The following is a 13,923-nucleotide window of genomic DNA, read 5'->3' as shown; positions in this document are numbered from 1 at the left end:
CCTAAGTCTAGCAGATGGTGGTAATGCACTCCATTTGCAAACTGCTAAAAAAACCCTCACTGAAGAAGAAGCAGAAGGTTAGGCCTACTCCAGAGACTTTCTAATAGACCTCTGAAGTTCGCCTACAAAAAAGAACCAAAACTGCCATCTTTACCCAAATAATGAGATCTGGGTGTTAATTGAAACTACCTATGGCAAGTTGCATTGCAAGTTAGCTCTGGGGTAGCAAAAATTTAAGTTTGCCGTCTTAACGTAGGCTACCAAAGATTACACACTCGTACTCGCAGGCAGTGATCAAAAGTGTGTTGAGCAAAACGTCTGCATTTCAGACTTCTTCGTCCCCGCGAGAGTTTAACAGGTGTGATAATTCAAAATCCCCATGTTATTTTCCACTAGGAAAAATCGCAAGATAGGCCTACCGGCTCTCAAAGATGGCAGCTTTTTTGTAGGTGAACTTCAGAGGTCTATGAGGAGACAGCACTAAGAATCTCCTATTGTAAATGTATGGGGTTAGTTGGCAACGCAAACATGTCAGTTGTCTACACATATTCTGCCCCTTCCTCTGCCAAAAGTTGTCATGTGAAGACATCGTGCCAATCATGTGTTGTGATCTTGCAGCTGGAATGAGGTTGGTGTCGTGAAGCTTTACGCACGGCCAGTTCTGCCCGACATAGTTGAAAAAAGTGCCCAAATGGAGTGCATTACCACCATCTGCTGGACTGAGGTGTGATGGCAAGTTCACCCTGTGGCCTCTTTCTGGGTTGCAATGGCCGCCGGAGGCCAGAGAACGGGACTCTGATAAGGCGAATTGCAACATCGACAACACATGACGGGCTTATAGCACCATCTGCTGGGCCAGGATGTCATGGCGGTAGGCTCAATAGCTCAACAGAAAAAAGGCTGAGCTGCGGGGTCAACATTTAAACCTACAAAACATTAAACTGAGGGCAATGAACAGACTGGTTACTTATGCCAAAAGTTGACTACAGCTCCCAAAATGCATCGCAGGTCGCGCCGAGTTCTCGAGGGCTCGTTTTTGGTGCGTAATGAAAGGTATGCCTAGCCTACTTTCCGGAATATCCTATTTATTTATACAGTCTTTAGGAATAGCGCGTCATTTATGTTGTCGAAGTTCGGAGTAAAGAAAGTTCTAAATCTATCATTCAACCTGGAATGATAAGCAGTCAATAATTTAACTTAATGGATTTCTTTTGTGCAGGCATTAAGATACGAAACACTCATACCAACACAGCCAAGCCACTTGTGGTCACAAAACAAAACAATCACCACTGTAAGACGGAAGTCGGGGACATTCCGAATTTATTGACAGTGGTGTCTCTTACCTCTTTGAGTTTCAGCTCTTTTCGAACTCAGTAGAGACTGAGATTTAAGATTATAGATAAAATCCGAGGTTAAGATTGTTAACCTAATCGCTGGTGGTGTAACGATATAACAAGCTAAAGATTAGCCTACTCCCACTGTGTTCCAATTCACAGTTTTCATTAGCGCTATGGTGTTAGCAGAATTAAGTTTGCGTTTGAATGAAGTTGGTTATAAGAACTGGCTTAAAGCTGGTTATTGTTTAATGAAGTTAAAGGACGGCTTGCAAGGTTTCGTCAACAATGAAATGAAACTTTTCCATGAGAGGGTCATTAACAATAATGCTATTCTGCGACGGGGACCATGCAGAAATAACTGCAGAGCAAAGGGAAACCAGGTGTGTTCTTGTGTATGGGCCTAATATATACATTTGGAAACTATGTAAGCTAGTAGGAACAGTATCTCTCAAATAATTGTGTTACACAAAGATTTCTTGTACTGTCAAGGTTGAACTTCAACCCTCATGTCAGTGTTTTATGATGTGGACCAACATATAGTTGAAGTATAGTGCATTATGATGACAGTGCTGTCTGGTTTTGATTCTCCCTAGTTGCACTCTCTGTGCTCACTATGTAGCGAGTGGAGGAGGGAGATTCTGAGACACCACACTAACCCTTCAGCAGTGGTGAACTGGAGCAACTGCAGACCATGGCTCTGGTCCGCTGAACACTGGGAACTTGCAAAGGTAGATTCTGTTTTAATCATCCGTTTCATTTTATGAACACGTATGAATTTAAGGAACTGTAGACAGAACCAAAGATGTTAAGAGTGGAGTGCTTTAGAATCTTTGGACAAGTCCGCACTGAAACAATAACACTTTTCTTACCAATGTAACGACATGTTGATTTTTTTTAATATTGTCTGAACTATGTGCTAGTATCATATAAAACCAAACCAGCATGCTTAAATATCAAAGACCCTATAACTACTTCACACATGCACAAGACAATTGTAACAATTTGACTTAACTTTTCACTCTGTAGCAATAGTGGTCAAGTCCTTCTGCACTGTGGACACCCTTATCTGTTTTTTGCCAGTCTTGTGCACACAGTTTAACCGGTTTGCGTATATGTGTGTGTCCTTCTATCCAAGGCCTTTATGCCTCGAGGACAGGCAGATGTGACTAGAGCTGAGCAGTGTGATGCTGCTGCCCTCCTTAACCTCCTCCACTTCTGCGACCACTTCAGCTATATAGACCCGAAGCTCGTCAAAGAGGTCAGCACAGCAGCAGTACAGGAAGGTCTGGGCCTCCGAACCCTAATAGACCTGTACTGTTCAGTATTGTCTGCAAGGACAGAGTTATCTTATTCATCACTCTTTCTATCTTGTTCACTCATTGTCGTTCATTACTACATGACGTAAAACCTACCCAGTGTATAAAACAGTGTCTGTCATCTAACCCAGTGGTTCTTAAACTTTTTGTCTGGCAACCCTTCAAAATAACTGGCCAAGTCTCGCGACCCCCTTCTCTCCAACCGGCAGAAAATAGTTTCACTTTGGAAAATGTTTTGAGATAGGCATTGGTGGCAGAGACAGAAAATGTCTTGTCAACACCAAAGGCACTCAATGGCAGCCTTTAACAATCTGATTTATTATTTTCTGATGGATAACTAGCACTTGTTCAATGTATCATTGGCTCTCCTGTGGCAAAAAAGGCTGCATTGTGTTCTGTCACTGGTAAGCTCACACACAGTAATTATTGCAAGAAGCGCAGGTAGAGATTTAAACAGAGCATCCACTTTCAGAAGAACATTATGGAAACACTGAATTGTAAGCCTACAATTAGAAAGTAAGTAAGAAAGTAGTAGAAATATTTATTGTTTATATCATGGCATACATATTTTGGTGTATTGGTTATCATGGCAATGACAGTCCTTCTTCAAATATGACATAGAATGGAAAAATATTTTTGCCTGGGCTGTTTTGAATAAGGAGAGTTTTGGCCACAAAGCTACCGTGAACAGGAAACATGGTTGTTTCCTCCTTCATATGCAAATCTGGGACCACAAATGACCACTAAAAAACAAAGACAGACTATGACACAAACCATCCCTCAGGTAAGTTGGTCTTTGGCTTTAAGGAAGCCAATCAGCGTAAAGCCTAAAAACATGCTTAGCGTAAAAACACCTGAGCATGCTTTTGACCAAAGTTACAAAGTTATATGTTAAGATTAGAGAAAAAGGTAAAATACCCCATTCATCCATTCCATCTTTGATTGATCTATTTGTTGACAGCGGACAGCTGGCCAGTAGTGATAGCTTTGAAATTTCAGCAGAAGTTTGTTTACACGGTGGCAACATCTTGTACAACGGGCTACTTAGGTGCGGTATCAGCGCAGTCAGTGGACCGGCCCACACACTTTGAGGGCAAAATATACCCCTCAGATCTTCATGATGTTGAAGCGTAGTTTATCATACCTCTCAATATTTTTATTTATTCATTCAGATTTTTCAGAGTGGATATTAACACCCTTTTCTGTGATGTGACCAACTTAAAAAGTTTACAGTGACTTGTCTTTAAACAGTGGTGTAGCAGTTCTAACCAGCTGCCTGTGGCCTGCAGGTGATTCGTTGCAGGAACGAGCTGATGCACTCGTGTGAGATGCGCGTGTCGGCACAGTGGATGCGGTGCTACCAGAGGAGCCTGGAGCAGCTGCTGCAGCCGCTGCAGCACGTCCCCGAAGTGGCCGTCACCAGGCAAGACATTCAGGAGGTCAGACAGTCAGTTGGTAGTGCACAACCTGCATGGGGTCAGGGATGCTGTGAGGGGTGTGGATGGGTGGGTGGGGGCTATGACTATTTCAAGGTCCTGCATGGATATAGTCCCTCACCCCCCATATCCAAATATTATAATCTTTCATAGAGCCATGCATTTCACATTTTTAGTAGCAACCCTGCATGGGGTCCTCAGTGTCCTTCATTTCTGAAAGCCTCAGATTCTACATAGATTGACCTCAAGTGCTATATAGTGTTCATTTTAAAGGAATACATGCATGGAGAAGCAGAGGGCAGATGATACTTTTTGGATGATGGAAGGTTCTATATGCAATAGCTTTCCCAGGACTTGGAGGCATATTAGCCATAATTTTAGATGTATCAGATAAATGTACCGTAGAAATATATTGGCAATATGTTAGCATGAGTGAGTGGCAAGATTTAATCAGTGAAACATTTAAAAAATAAAATGGAATTTTTCAGACAAAATCTGCACACGTGGTAAAAATATCGCTTAAGTGCTGGAATTGGCTGGACTGTAGTTTTTCTATGCTCAACTACTGTGTGTGTGTGTGTGAAAATGCTTTGTGATTTTTTCCCCCCAATCTGCAGACGCTGTCTATAGACTGGTCAGTTCATGTTCCCGGAGTGGACAGAGTGGATGGATCCGAGGTGAAGGAAATAGAACTGGAGTCCATCAGCCAATGGGAGACAGGGTTGCTGCGGGAACGACTTCACGAGCTACTGCTCTGTGCAGACCAGGAGGAGACGCTGAGTCCAGAGGTAAAGCCTTCAATGACCTACTTACTGCCCACCTTTAAAGCCACAGAGAAGCACCATGTTCTCCAGATAGTGCTAAGCCTCAGATCACACAGAAGTTGAATAAGTGGGAAATTATTCCAGTGTGGAGTGCTACATGGTATGTAGGAGGAAGATGAAGCTATTTCCTGCGCTGTACATACTGAGCAGTTCCCTACTGCTGTCTTCTGATAACAGAGGAAACAATGTTGTTGTGTAACTCTTCATAGTAAGTGGCCCATAGATACTGGTATTCAGTGGCACATTACTTTGTTATTTAGTAAAAAAAAAAAATAATGCAAACAAATAAAAAGTAAAAGTTGTCAAAATGGCTAATTTGATATGATCAGTGTTGTAAATTTTTTTATCCAAGGCAACCTTTCTATTGTAGCAGAGCAAGTCACATATATTGCCTTAACTATTTTTTTAAATTTTTTTTATTATAGGACCAGCAGAGCTTGCAGACCCTCAGTGCCTTTTTACAGAATCAGGAGGACCTTAAAGAACTGTTCAAAGAGGAACTTGAAACTCTTCATGCCATGGGAGATGGACTCCAGAGGGCAGCAGAGGGAATACAGAAGTCAGAGACAGAAATCAGACAGTGCTGATGTTCTTAAAAAAAAAAAAGAAGAAGAAAAGAAATCAACATTTTGTTTCCTTAAGAAATATTTCCTCTTTACCTTAAAACATCCGGGTGGGTGGCAAGATGGTTGTGAATAATACATTTGCATATGTTTACATGTTCTCATGACACAATACAATACCCTCAGAATGTGGCACACATTCCATCAGCATATGTGGTTTTATACCCTCAGGAACTATTGTCTCTGGAACTAATACACATTTAAGCAATTATCAACACCACTGCACCACACATATGATAATGCATCAGTCAGTGGGATTAACAATAAGGGTAATCATTTAACTAAAGTTGTGTGTATTTTAAGGACACAGTGATATGTGCAAAAATGTCCATGAATTAATCAAGATAATCAAGAAAAGATTGCCTTTATCTTCATTATTAACACAAACGGTCCTGCCTTTCCATTCCTCTGTTCTAATACAGCTAGATGTATAGATCAGTGTTTCTCAACCAGTGGCCCGGGGCCCATTAGTGGGCCGCGAAATGTTTTCAAGTTGAAGCTATTTTTTTATTTCTATTATTATTTTTTAGCGAAATAACTGTTTTGTTTGTAATAGAACACAATATTAATATAATCTGTAATGGAAATTAGATGTTTAGAGTAACCACGTTAAACGTATAAGTACTTGTACGAATGAAAGCAGTTTTAGCAAAACCACTCACTAACTTTACAAAACTAAAAGCGCAAACACTGCTTTGCACTCAGTTTGCAATTTTGTAACACACACTTTGCAAAACTGTAGATAAAATCCACTGCACAGCACTCTTTTTGCAGAACGACTCACTGCTTTACACTCAATTTCCAAATGATCAACACACTCCTAGCAAAACTATACACATGTATGCCTATTATTTACACTATTTATATATATATTATATTTACACTATATATATATTTTGCCCACTGTCTGGCACACTGTCACATCATGAAAACTGTTTTAGATAATTAGTTCACTTTGCAATCAGCCTAAGCAGTGTAAATAAGCCACAGGTAAGCTGTCCATGTGGAGTACAATGGAGGGAACAGGAAGAGTAAGAAGAGTGAGAATTAGAGGAGGCCTAGGAAGAGGATGGTGGAGGTGAAGAAGCAGGAGGAAGAGGACGCAGAGGTGAAGAAGTGAGAGGGAGAGGACGACAAGGACGAGGAGGAAGAGGAAGGGTAAGAAGAGTAAGAAATAGCCCTTTCCCCCGCTCCAGCCAGGGAGACGGATCCCTGGCACCAGCCCCTCCTTCCCCTTGTGTGTTACACAGGTCATCTGTTGGAAAAATTAGGCCTATTTTCATGTCAAAGTTTTCTCCATGGATTCCTGGTCAGAACCCCTATTGGAACAGATTAAAACTTGTTGAATTTTGTCCAAAAATCCAATATGGCCCGTGGCCGTATGCGTCTCGGGGGAAAATAGGGGAATGATGCATGACCATTCAAAAATATGGGTTTCTAACGATACAAAGCGTAATGCAAATGGGTGAAGTGTCCCTTTAAAATCGAATTTGTGGCCCCTCCAAGTACGATCTGGGTTCCAAAAAACGGTTAGATAGAGCTCTCTATTGTGCAATGATTGAAAACGTTTCGCCTATGATTTATTGAACCGCAATACGCGAATCTGCCAATTTCTGTCAAACTTTAAAATCGAAATAACATTAACATTGCCGGAGGCCTACCCCACTGAAAAATATAGCTACAAATGGCACGCTTTAAGGACGACAAATACCGTAACTGGCTTAAAACTACAGAAAGTCTTCTCATACTGAGAGAAGGGATTCGCCCCTTCCTGGAAAACGAAACTGAAAATTACCACTTCACCCTTCAGAGTAAACTTAGCAGCACTTTGAAAGAGGCCATCTGTCAAAATAAATGTGATGGAAGCGAGTGGGAAAACAAAGTAGGTGCAGATTTTTGTTACTTTACTCTGGCTGGCATAACATTCAGTTGCATCATTCAGTCATAACTGACGGGCCGTTCACTGACAAGGCTACTAAGGATAAGAAAAGTATATCTCCTTGTGTTAAATGTGATGGCTAAAATTTGATGGATTCTGATCTGCCGTGCCAGTTCTCAAAATTGCTCTGAAATTGAATGTTATCGTAGTTATCGTTCTTGGCGGTCTGTGCGGTATTTTATTATGCGCCAAGGAGGTTTGTAACCAATTTCCAGCCTATGACTGTAGGTCTGCATGACTTGGCTACTTTTCTCAGGACTGAGTTGCTTCCACAGATACCTGACTGTAAGGTCTGTACACCATGGAAAAAGGAACTCGTGGCCAATCATGCAAAAAGTAGGCCTATGATTTATTGGAACAACTGCATGCCGTATCTGTGGCCGAAAGAGAAATGGGAGGTGGCAAAGGCGAGTTCATTATTCATCATGTAGCCTATTACATTTAATTAAAAACCCAAATTGATATAGGCCTATTGTATTGAGCAGGAATATAGCACATGCTTCTTTGGCTTTGAGCCTATCATTAGGACACAACTATCAGACAACTGCATGAAACAATTTCGCTCCAAACCCAGTCGCCTGAACAGAGCATTTGCAGGGCAGAGCAAGATGTTCTCCAACTCAGCCGGCTTCCGCCAGGGGCCAAGTAGGCACTCCCTGCCAGGAAAGGAGCAGGATGAGACACCACTTCACCAAGATTGAGGGACTCTGCTTCACCTTTGTCAGGATGAATGGCCCCTGTATCTTGGTGGAGTTGATGTCCTTCTGCTTCCTTGCTGTCCTAGGTAGGGAGTGCTGACTCCAGTCCACACGATATATCTCCAGCAGTTTGTTGATCAGGTCCTTGATTTCATTTTATGTTTTATGTTTTCTTTTTTATTATGATCTTTATTATTTTTTATTACAATTTTTTTTAACCATTCTTTGACTGTTGCCCTTCTATGCTTTTATTTGCTATTACTGTTTGCTTTCGTTTAGGTAAAGCACATTGAATGACCTCGGTGTATGAAATGCTCATACAAATAAACTTGACTTGACTTGACTTTTATGGTTACTCCGAGATCCCAGTTCTGCCAGCAATGTGAAGCAGGAACAAAGTGCTGTTTATCATCATGCATACAATAATCAAGCAAGAAACCCCGGATGCAGAAACGGAAAGAGAGGTCCTCAGTTGACAGACACTGATGGTGCTTAAATACTCTTAACTGGGAATTAGGCCTAAAACAGCAAGGAGACATGGGCAAAATGATAACAGTTACACACATACTAGTCACAAAAGGAAGACAGAGCACCATCACAAATCCAACACACACACACACAGAAACACAGAAGTATACATTCACACTGAACACACACAATTATACATGGGATTGACCAACAACACATCACACCCAAAGGCTGTGCTACCCCTTGCACACAATATTCAAATGACAATGAACAATGAAATGGTTGGAGCTTTGAATTGTCATAAGTGAATATGCCTGGGAAATAAACAGCCTTTCTATTTTGTAGGTTACAGGGTGTTTGTTGTAAGAGATATAAGATGTAAGTCAGGAAGTGGTTCTGTTGTATTTCTGCCATGCAAAGATGTAAAGGTTCAACTAGAGCATATTCTCTCAAAGGCTAAATGTGGTTTGAATTACTATCTTATTTTTCTTATTTATTTATTCCTCCTTCTAAATATATGTCTGTGTCATCATGAATATATCTCAGGTGTACATGCCGAAGGGGCACAGAGGCCATACCACCTATGATGACTTTGATATTGCAGCGTTACTTAACCTCATGGGCCACTGTGCTCACTTCCGCAAATTTATTAAGGGCCAGCAAATACACAAGGTAATCTAAAAATCATCCAGATGACAGCAAAAGGGAATGCAACTTTCATAATGAAATTAATTTAAATGTTTATATTTTCTTCATGGTTTTGGCCACTGGTGTTGCCAGTGACCTTATTTGTATTCTTCCTATTTTAAACAGACTTCATATGTTTTGTACTTTGTTGTCACACTCAATGTATATTTCAGAGGTGTAGGCTATTTTCCATATGTTGTATGACACAGACAATTCAATAGCAGTGGCTTAGTGAAGATGTGACCACAATTTAAAGGTATCATAAACTTAACCTTGTTTGTGTGTTCATTTAATGGTCTCCTTTTTTAGGTGATTAATGTGAGAAATTGTGTGATGCATTCACCTAACCACACAGTGACCAACCAAGACTTTCAGGAGCACTTGGAAAAGATCAAAGATTTTGTCCACCTCTTGGACAAATATGCCAATGACCTAAAAATGCTGCCAGATGAGATTGACAAGGTAAGCAGCCAGTCAGCAAGCTAAACAGACATCTGCAGTATAAAATGCTGACTTTAGGTTTGATCTTTGAGGCTAGTTTGACTGCTTGTAATGTTTTTTTTTAACTAGGCTACTTCTACTTTCAAGCAATGTATGTGCTACCTTGTATCTGCAACTGTAATTTCCACTATGTTAATGGAATGAAAAAAAAAAAAATCAAACTGAAAACTGAAGATGCAATCACAGCATAACAGCATGTTCTGTTACAGTCATGTGAGGCAGTGGATACAGGACTTCGTTGTTTCATATACCAGAGTATGGCAGGAAATATCAGATATATTCCGACAGTGGAACTTACAAAGATAGAGCAGAGAGCCCTGAAAGAGAAGATTGAATATTTGACCCAATGCTGTGAGGAGGACCAAGAAGACATCAAAGTAATGTATTCTTTAATTTGCATGGGTATGGTATGGTAGTGTAATGCATGCACTGCCCTCTTTTTCTTGTCAATTCAATACTTTATTATCTTGCTAATTTAGAGAATCAGCCTTGTTTTATCTGAATTAATGACTTTTTATGTCATAAAGAGCTGCTTCTCTGAATCATTGAGTTTATTGTCTCATTCATTCAGAAAAACAGGGCAAATTGTTTCTCAAGTGAATGAATAATGCTTCCATAGCATGGACTTAAAGACAGTCTCATTTAATTCACGTCAACTAGTTGTTTATTCATTATTATAATTATTAGACCTACTCTATACATTTTTTGTAGGCTATAGATTTTACCATGATGTTAATGGTAATATTTGTCTAAAAAGTGTCTAGTACAAATACTCATACTGATGATGTGGAAATTATGGAGTTAATGAGTGAGCCTTTAAGTTGTTGAAAAGCAGGAACACTTGGTTGTGACCCATTCAACAGTAGGGGTTAAGTCATTAAGAGACCTCAGACCAGCCTCAGACGAGTCCAGGAAGTGACGTCAATTCTGGATATAAGTACATAATTTACTTTACTCTTTATGGAGAATACAGCGAGAAAAAACGTGTTTTCTTTTACAGTTCATGGAAAAAATAGTCACATTAGGTAGAAGCTTTTTATTATTATTCGTAATTCACAATTATTTATTAAATAATCGATCGCGACTGACTGTCCACGTGATCTGCCAGAGTTAGAGGAGCTTGTGACTCACGCATAGGGACTCACGGCAGATATTGCGCGAAATTTTGGTTTATGGCTATGTTTTAAATGTCCTTCCTATTCATTAACATGAACATGATGACTGACGAAATAAATGACTATGATGTTTAATAAACCATTGTAAGCATACATTTAACAAGTTATCATTATATCACATCAATTAAGTGTTCTGTAAAATCAGCAGGCTATCAACATGTTTGCAGTATCACTGTTGCAGAAATCACATAAAAAAAGGCATCCTCTTGATTGTTTGTACATTTTTGCACAAACATTTTTCCAACATAAGGAAGCAGCATGAGGAAACTTGCCGTTTTTCTGCCTTATTCTCTAACTAATTTTAGGAGTCTGCAGTATCACCTAGTACAGCTGTTACAAGAGGGTCTTGCGTCCCTTTGTTATGATGCACTTCCTGCGACGGTCACTCGTCTCTAAATGACGTAACTCCCATTCAGACCATCATCAGGGCAAACAATCAAAGAGAAGAAACGCCCAGACTGCGTCTAGTTGACGCTAGATCTGCCAATCAACTAGCCTAGCCTTTACAAACACACCTGAAATTCAAGTGGTTTTGCTGGAAAACGAGGTACTAATTCAGATTTTCATTTGAGCGGAGCCATCTTTGATAAAGGCATTTAGTGACGTCACCAGAACGGTTTAGCTTCCATGGAATTATACATTTGACACTGTTGCTGCTTCACTATCCTACCTAAATAAAGGCAAAAAAGCCCCCAAACTTATACTTAAACACTGTTGCAGGCGTAAATATGACGCTAATGTCAATGTGGATACCATAAGAACATTTTAAAACAACCATTACATTTAATATAATAAACACTCATGATTCATCATGCTAGATGCCTTCAAGGCAGATTAATCGTTTGATAGGCAGTGCTTTACCTTTCCATATCCCTATGGGACTGATGGACGCAAAGTGCATTCAAATTCACGTTCCATTTGAGTTGCTCACAAAGTACTCATCACACAAATATCACATGCATATCACATGAAACTAAACGTCCTAAGCTTTCGAATGGCAAGGCAATTAACTTGTAATGAAATTGAATCATATTTACATTCTGCATACAGCTCTGCATCTATCTCAACACACCACTCAACACAAGACAATCATTTATCAAAATAAACAGACCTTTCTGAATGCAATGATGTAAAGCATTCTTCTGTACAATTAGCATTTCCTGAGTAATACGGTTTTGAACTCATGCTAAACAACCATTTTTGTGACGCCAAACCATGGCGAACACAATTCAACATAAAACCATGCTTTTTTAAAGAAAAGGCTTACTTTTATGAATGGTTTATATCGTTCATTGATGCTATAAATATGTATTTATATCACTGCTGCATTTCCACTTTAATGCAGGGACCACGATCAGTGCCTTCACTGACCACTAGTGGGCCATGAACCAATGGTTGAAAACCCCTCAACTGATGCATGATTGACACACACACACACACACTTTGGAATAATGATCATGTATTTTAGCTGTGCAGAACAAACTGAGTATCCACCCTCTTTGAATTTTCAAAATAAATCACTGATGTTTTTAAAATATGTGTCTGTTGCTGCAGGAGGACATTAAGGGCATCTGGAACTTTGTTCAGAAGAATGAGGACCTGAAGGTGAAGCTGGCACCACAGATGGAGCAGCTGCTCTCTAAGAACAGATGGCTTGAAGATTTGAAGGAGAGCACATTTTGTTATCTTTTTTAACAAATCTAAATGGCTAGGTATGGGCAGACAGTTTGTTTGATTTCTTTCACTTTTGTTAAAAAAAACAAACACAGCGTTAGAGGGTAGGTAGTAACACATGACGTTCTCTCTGTTACGTGGTCATAAGTATTTTTTTTTCAATAACATGTCTACTTACAGTAGAAGTTAATGCAGTAAAGTAATGCAGAATATTTTAACTCTTAATGCACTGTACACTCCTTTACATAAGGCTACACATAACATTTCACTTAGATTGTCCGTTACTTAAGTTTAGATCGTAACATAGCAGTCACCAGCGTTGAGGGCGGGGGCTTGCATAGTCGGCGCATTCCCAACGCACTTGTAGCCACAACGCTAAGCAACTTTCATTTCTTCTTCAACTCCGATGCAGTTGAAAACGAATGGACATGGGATGACAGTGTTATAAAGCGTTCACATGTTAGATTTGCGTACTCTTTTTGTTAAATTTTCACTTAGATTGTCCGTTACTATAGTTTAGATCGAAACATCACGCTGGTCACCAGGGGTGTGTTTCTCAACTCTAACTAAGTTGATGCCTGACTTAAAATCGGCACGGCCAAATAAGAAAATCGGCCGATGGCGATTGATTAAAAAATAGCAAAAATCGGCCGATTAAATCGGCTGGCCGATCGATCGGTCGGTCTCTAATATAAACTTATTTTGTTAATAATTTATAGCATTTTATGATCTGCATAAATACTAATAGCTACACATATTTAGTCATTTAAATACTTAATATCCGGTCTAATTGAGTGCCTGTCACTTTAAGAAGAACGTGAAAGTAGCCTAATTAGCTTTCAGTGTCACTGTTTTAGCATAGTGGAAAATAGTTGCTCATAGTGCAAGGATATGTGGATGCAATTCATCATGTTTTCTATGTCATTATTATATATAATAAATGTTCAAAAATCTTTCTGGGATCATAGGAGATACGTGTCTCTCAATGTTCATTTCTATGAGTATGGAAATGCATGGTTTATCTTTTATTTATTTGCATTGTGCAGGCTACACTCACAAATACATTACATACACTGAATATAAACTGGAAAATGTCTCATATCCATTGTTTATTTCAACTGCAAGAAAAGGTAATTAACAGTCAGTGTCAGTAACATAACTATCATGATAGCACGATTCTGTTGTGCTATATGTGACTATCCATGCTGTACACCCCCCTAATCAACATGGTTGAAAGGTTACAGA

General features: G+C 39.6%; 2 protein-coding genes across 5 annotated transcripts; both read left to right on the top strand.

Moving 5' to 3' along the window:
• Positions 1–848: 848 nt before the first annotated feature.
• Positions 849–6,229, top strand: LOC121698875 (uncharacterized protein CXorf38-like). Of its 4 annotated transcripts, none has more exons than XM_042081357.1 (6): positions 849–871; positions 1,931–2,065; positions 2,473–2,595; positions 3,943–4,092; positions 4,707–4,877; positions 5,339–6,229. In XM_042081357.1, exons 1-6 carry the CDS (start codon positions 866–868, stop codon positions 5,498–5,500), a joined length of 747 nt encoding a protein of 248 aa, XP_041937291.1. In that variant the 5' UTR covers positions 849–865; the 3' UTR covers positions 5,501–6,229. The 4 variants fall into 4 exon arrangements, with proteins under 4 accessions (XP_041937291.1, XP_041937293.1, XP_041937290.1 ...); XM_042081359.1 differs by lacking the exon at positions 849–871 and adding an exon at positions 903–1,053; XM_042081356.1 differs by lacking the exon at positions 849–871 and adding an exon at positions 1,060–1,717.
• An 835-nt stretch (positions 6,230–7,064) lies between these two features.
• LOC121698210 (uncharacterized protein CXorf38-like) lies at positions 7,065–13,631 on the top strand. The gene is made up of 6 exons (XM_042080093.1): positions 7,065–7,418; positions 7,751–7,882; positions 9,188–9,313; positions 9,638–9,790; positions 10,039–10,206; positions 12,559–13,631. Exons 1-6 carry the CDS (start codon positions 7,221–7,223, stop codon positions 12,697–12,699), a joined length of 918 nt encoding a protein of 305 aa, XP_041936027.1. The 5' UTR covers positions 7,065–7,220; the 3' UTR covers positions 12,700–13,631.
• Positions 13,632–13,923: the final 292 nt, after the last annotated feature.

This window comes from Alosa sapidissima, chromosome 23, assembly GCF_018492685.1.
Source record: "Alosa sapidissima isolate fAloSap1 chromosome 23, fAloSap1.pri, whole genome shotgun sequence".
Taxonomy (NCBI): domain Eukaryota; kingdom Metazoa; phylum Chordata; class Actinopteri; order Clupeiformes; family Clupeidae; genus Alosa; species Alosa sapidissima.
Note: the sequence above shows the minus strand (reverse complement) of the source record. Positions and strands in the feature narration are given on the sequence as shown.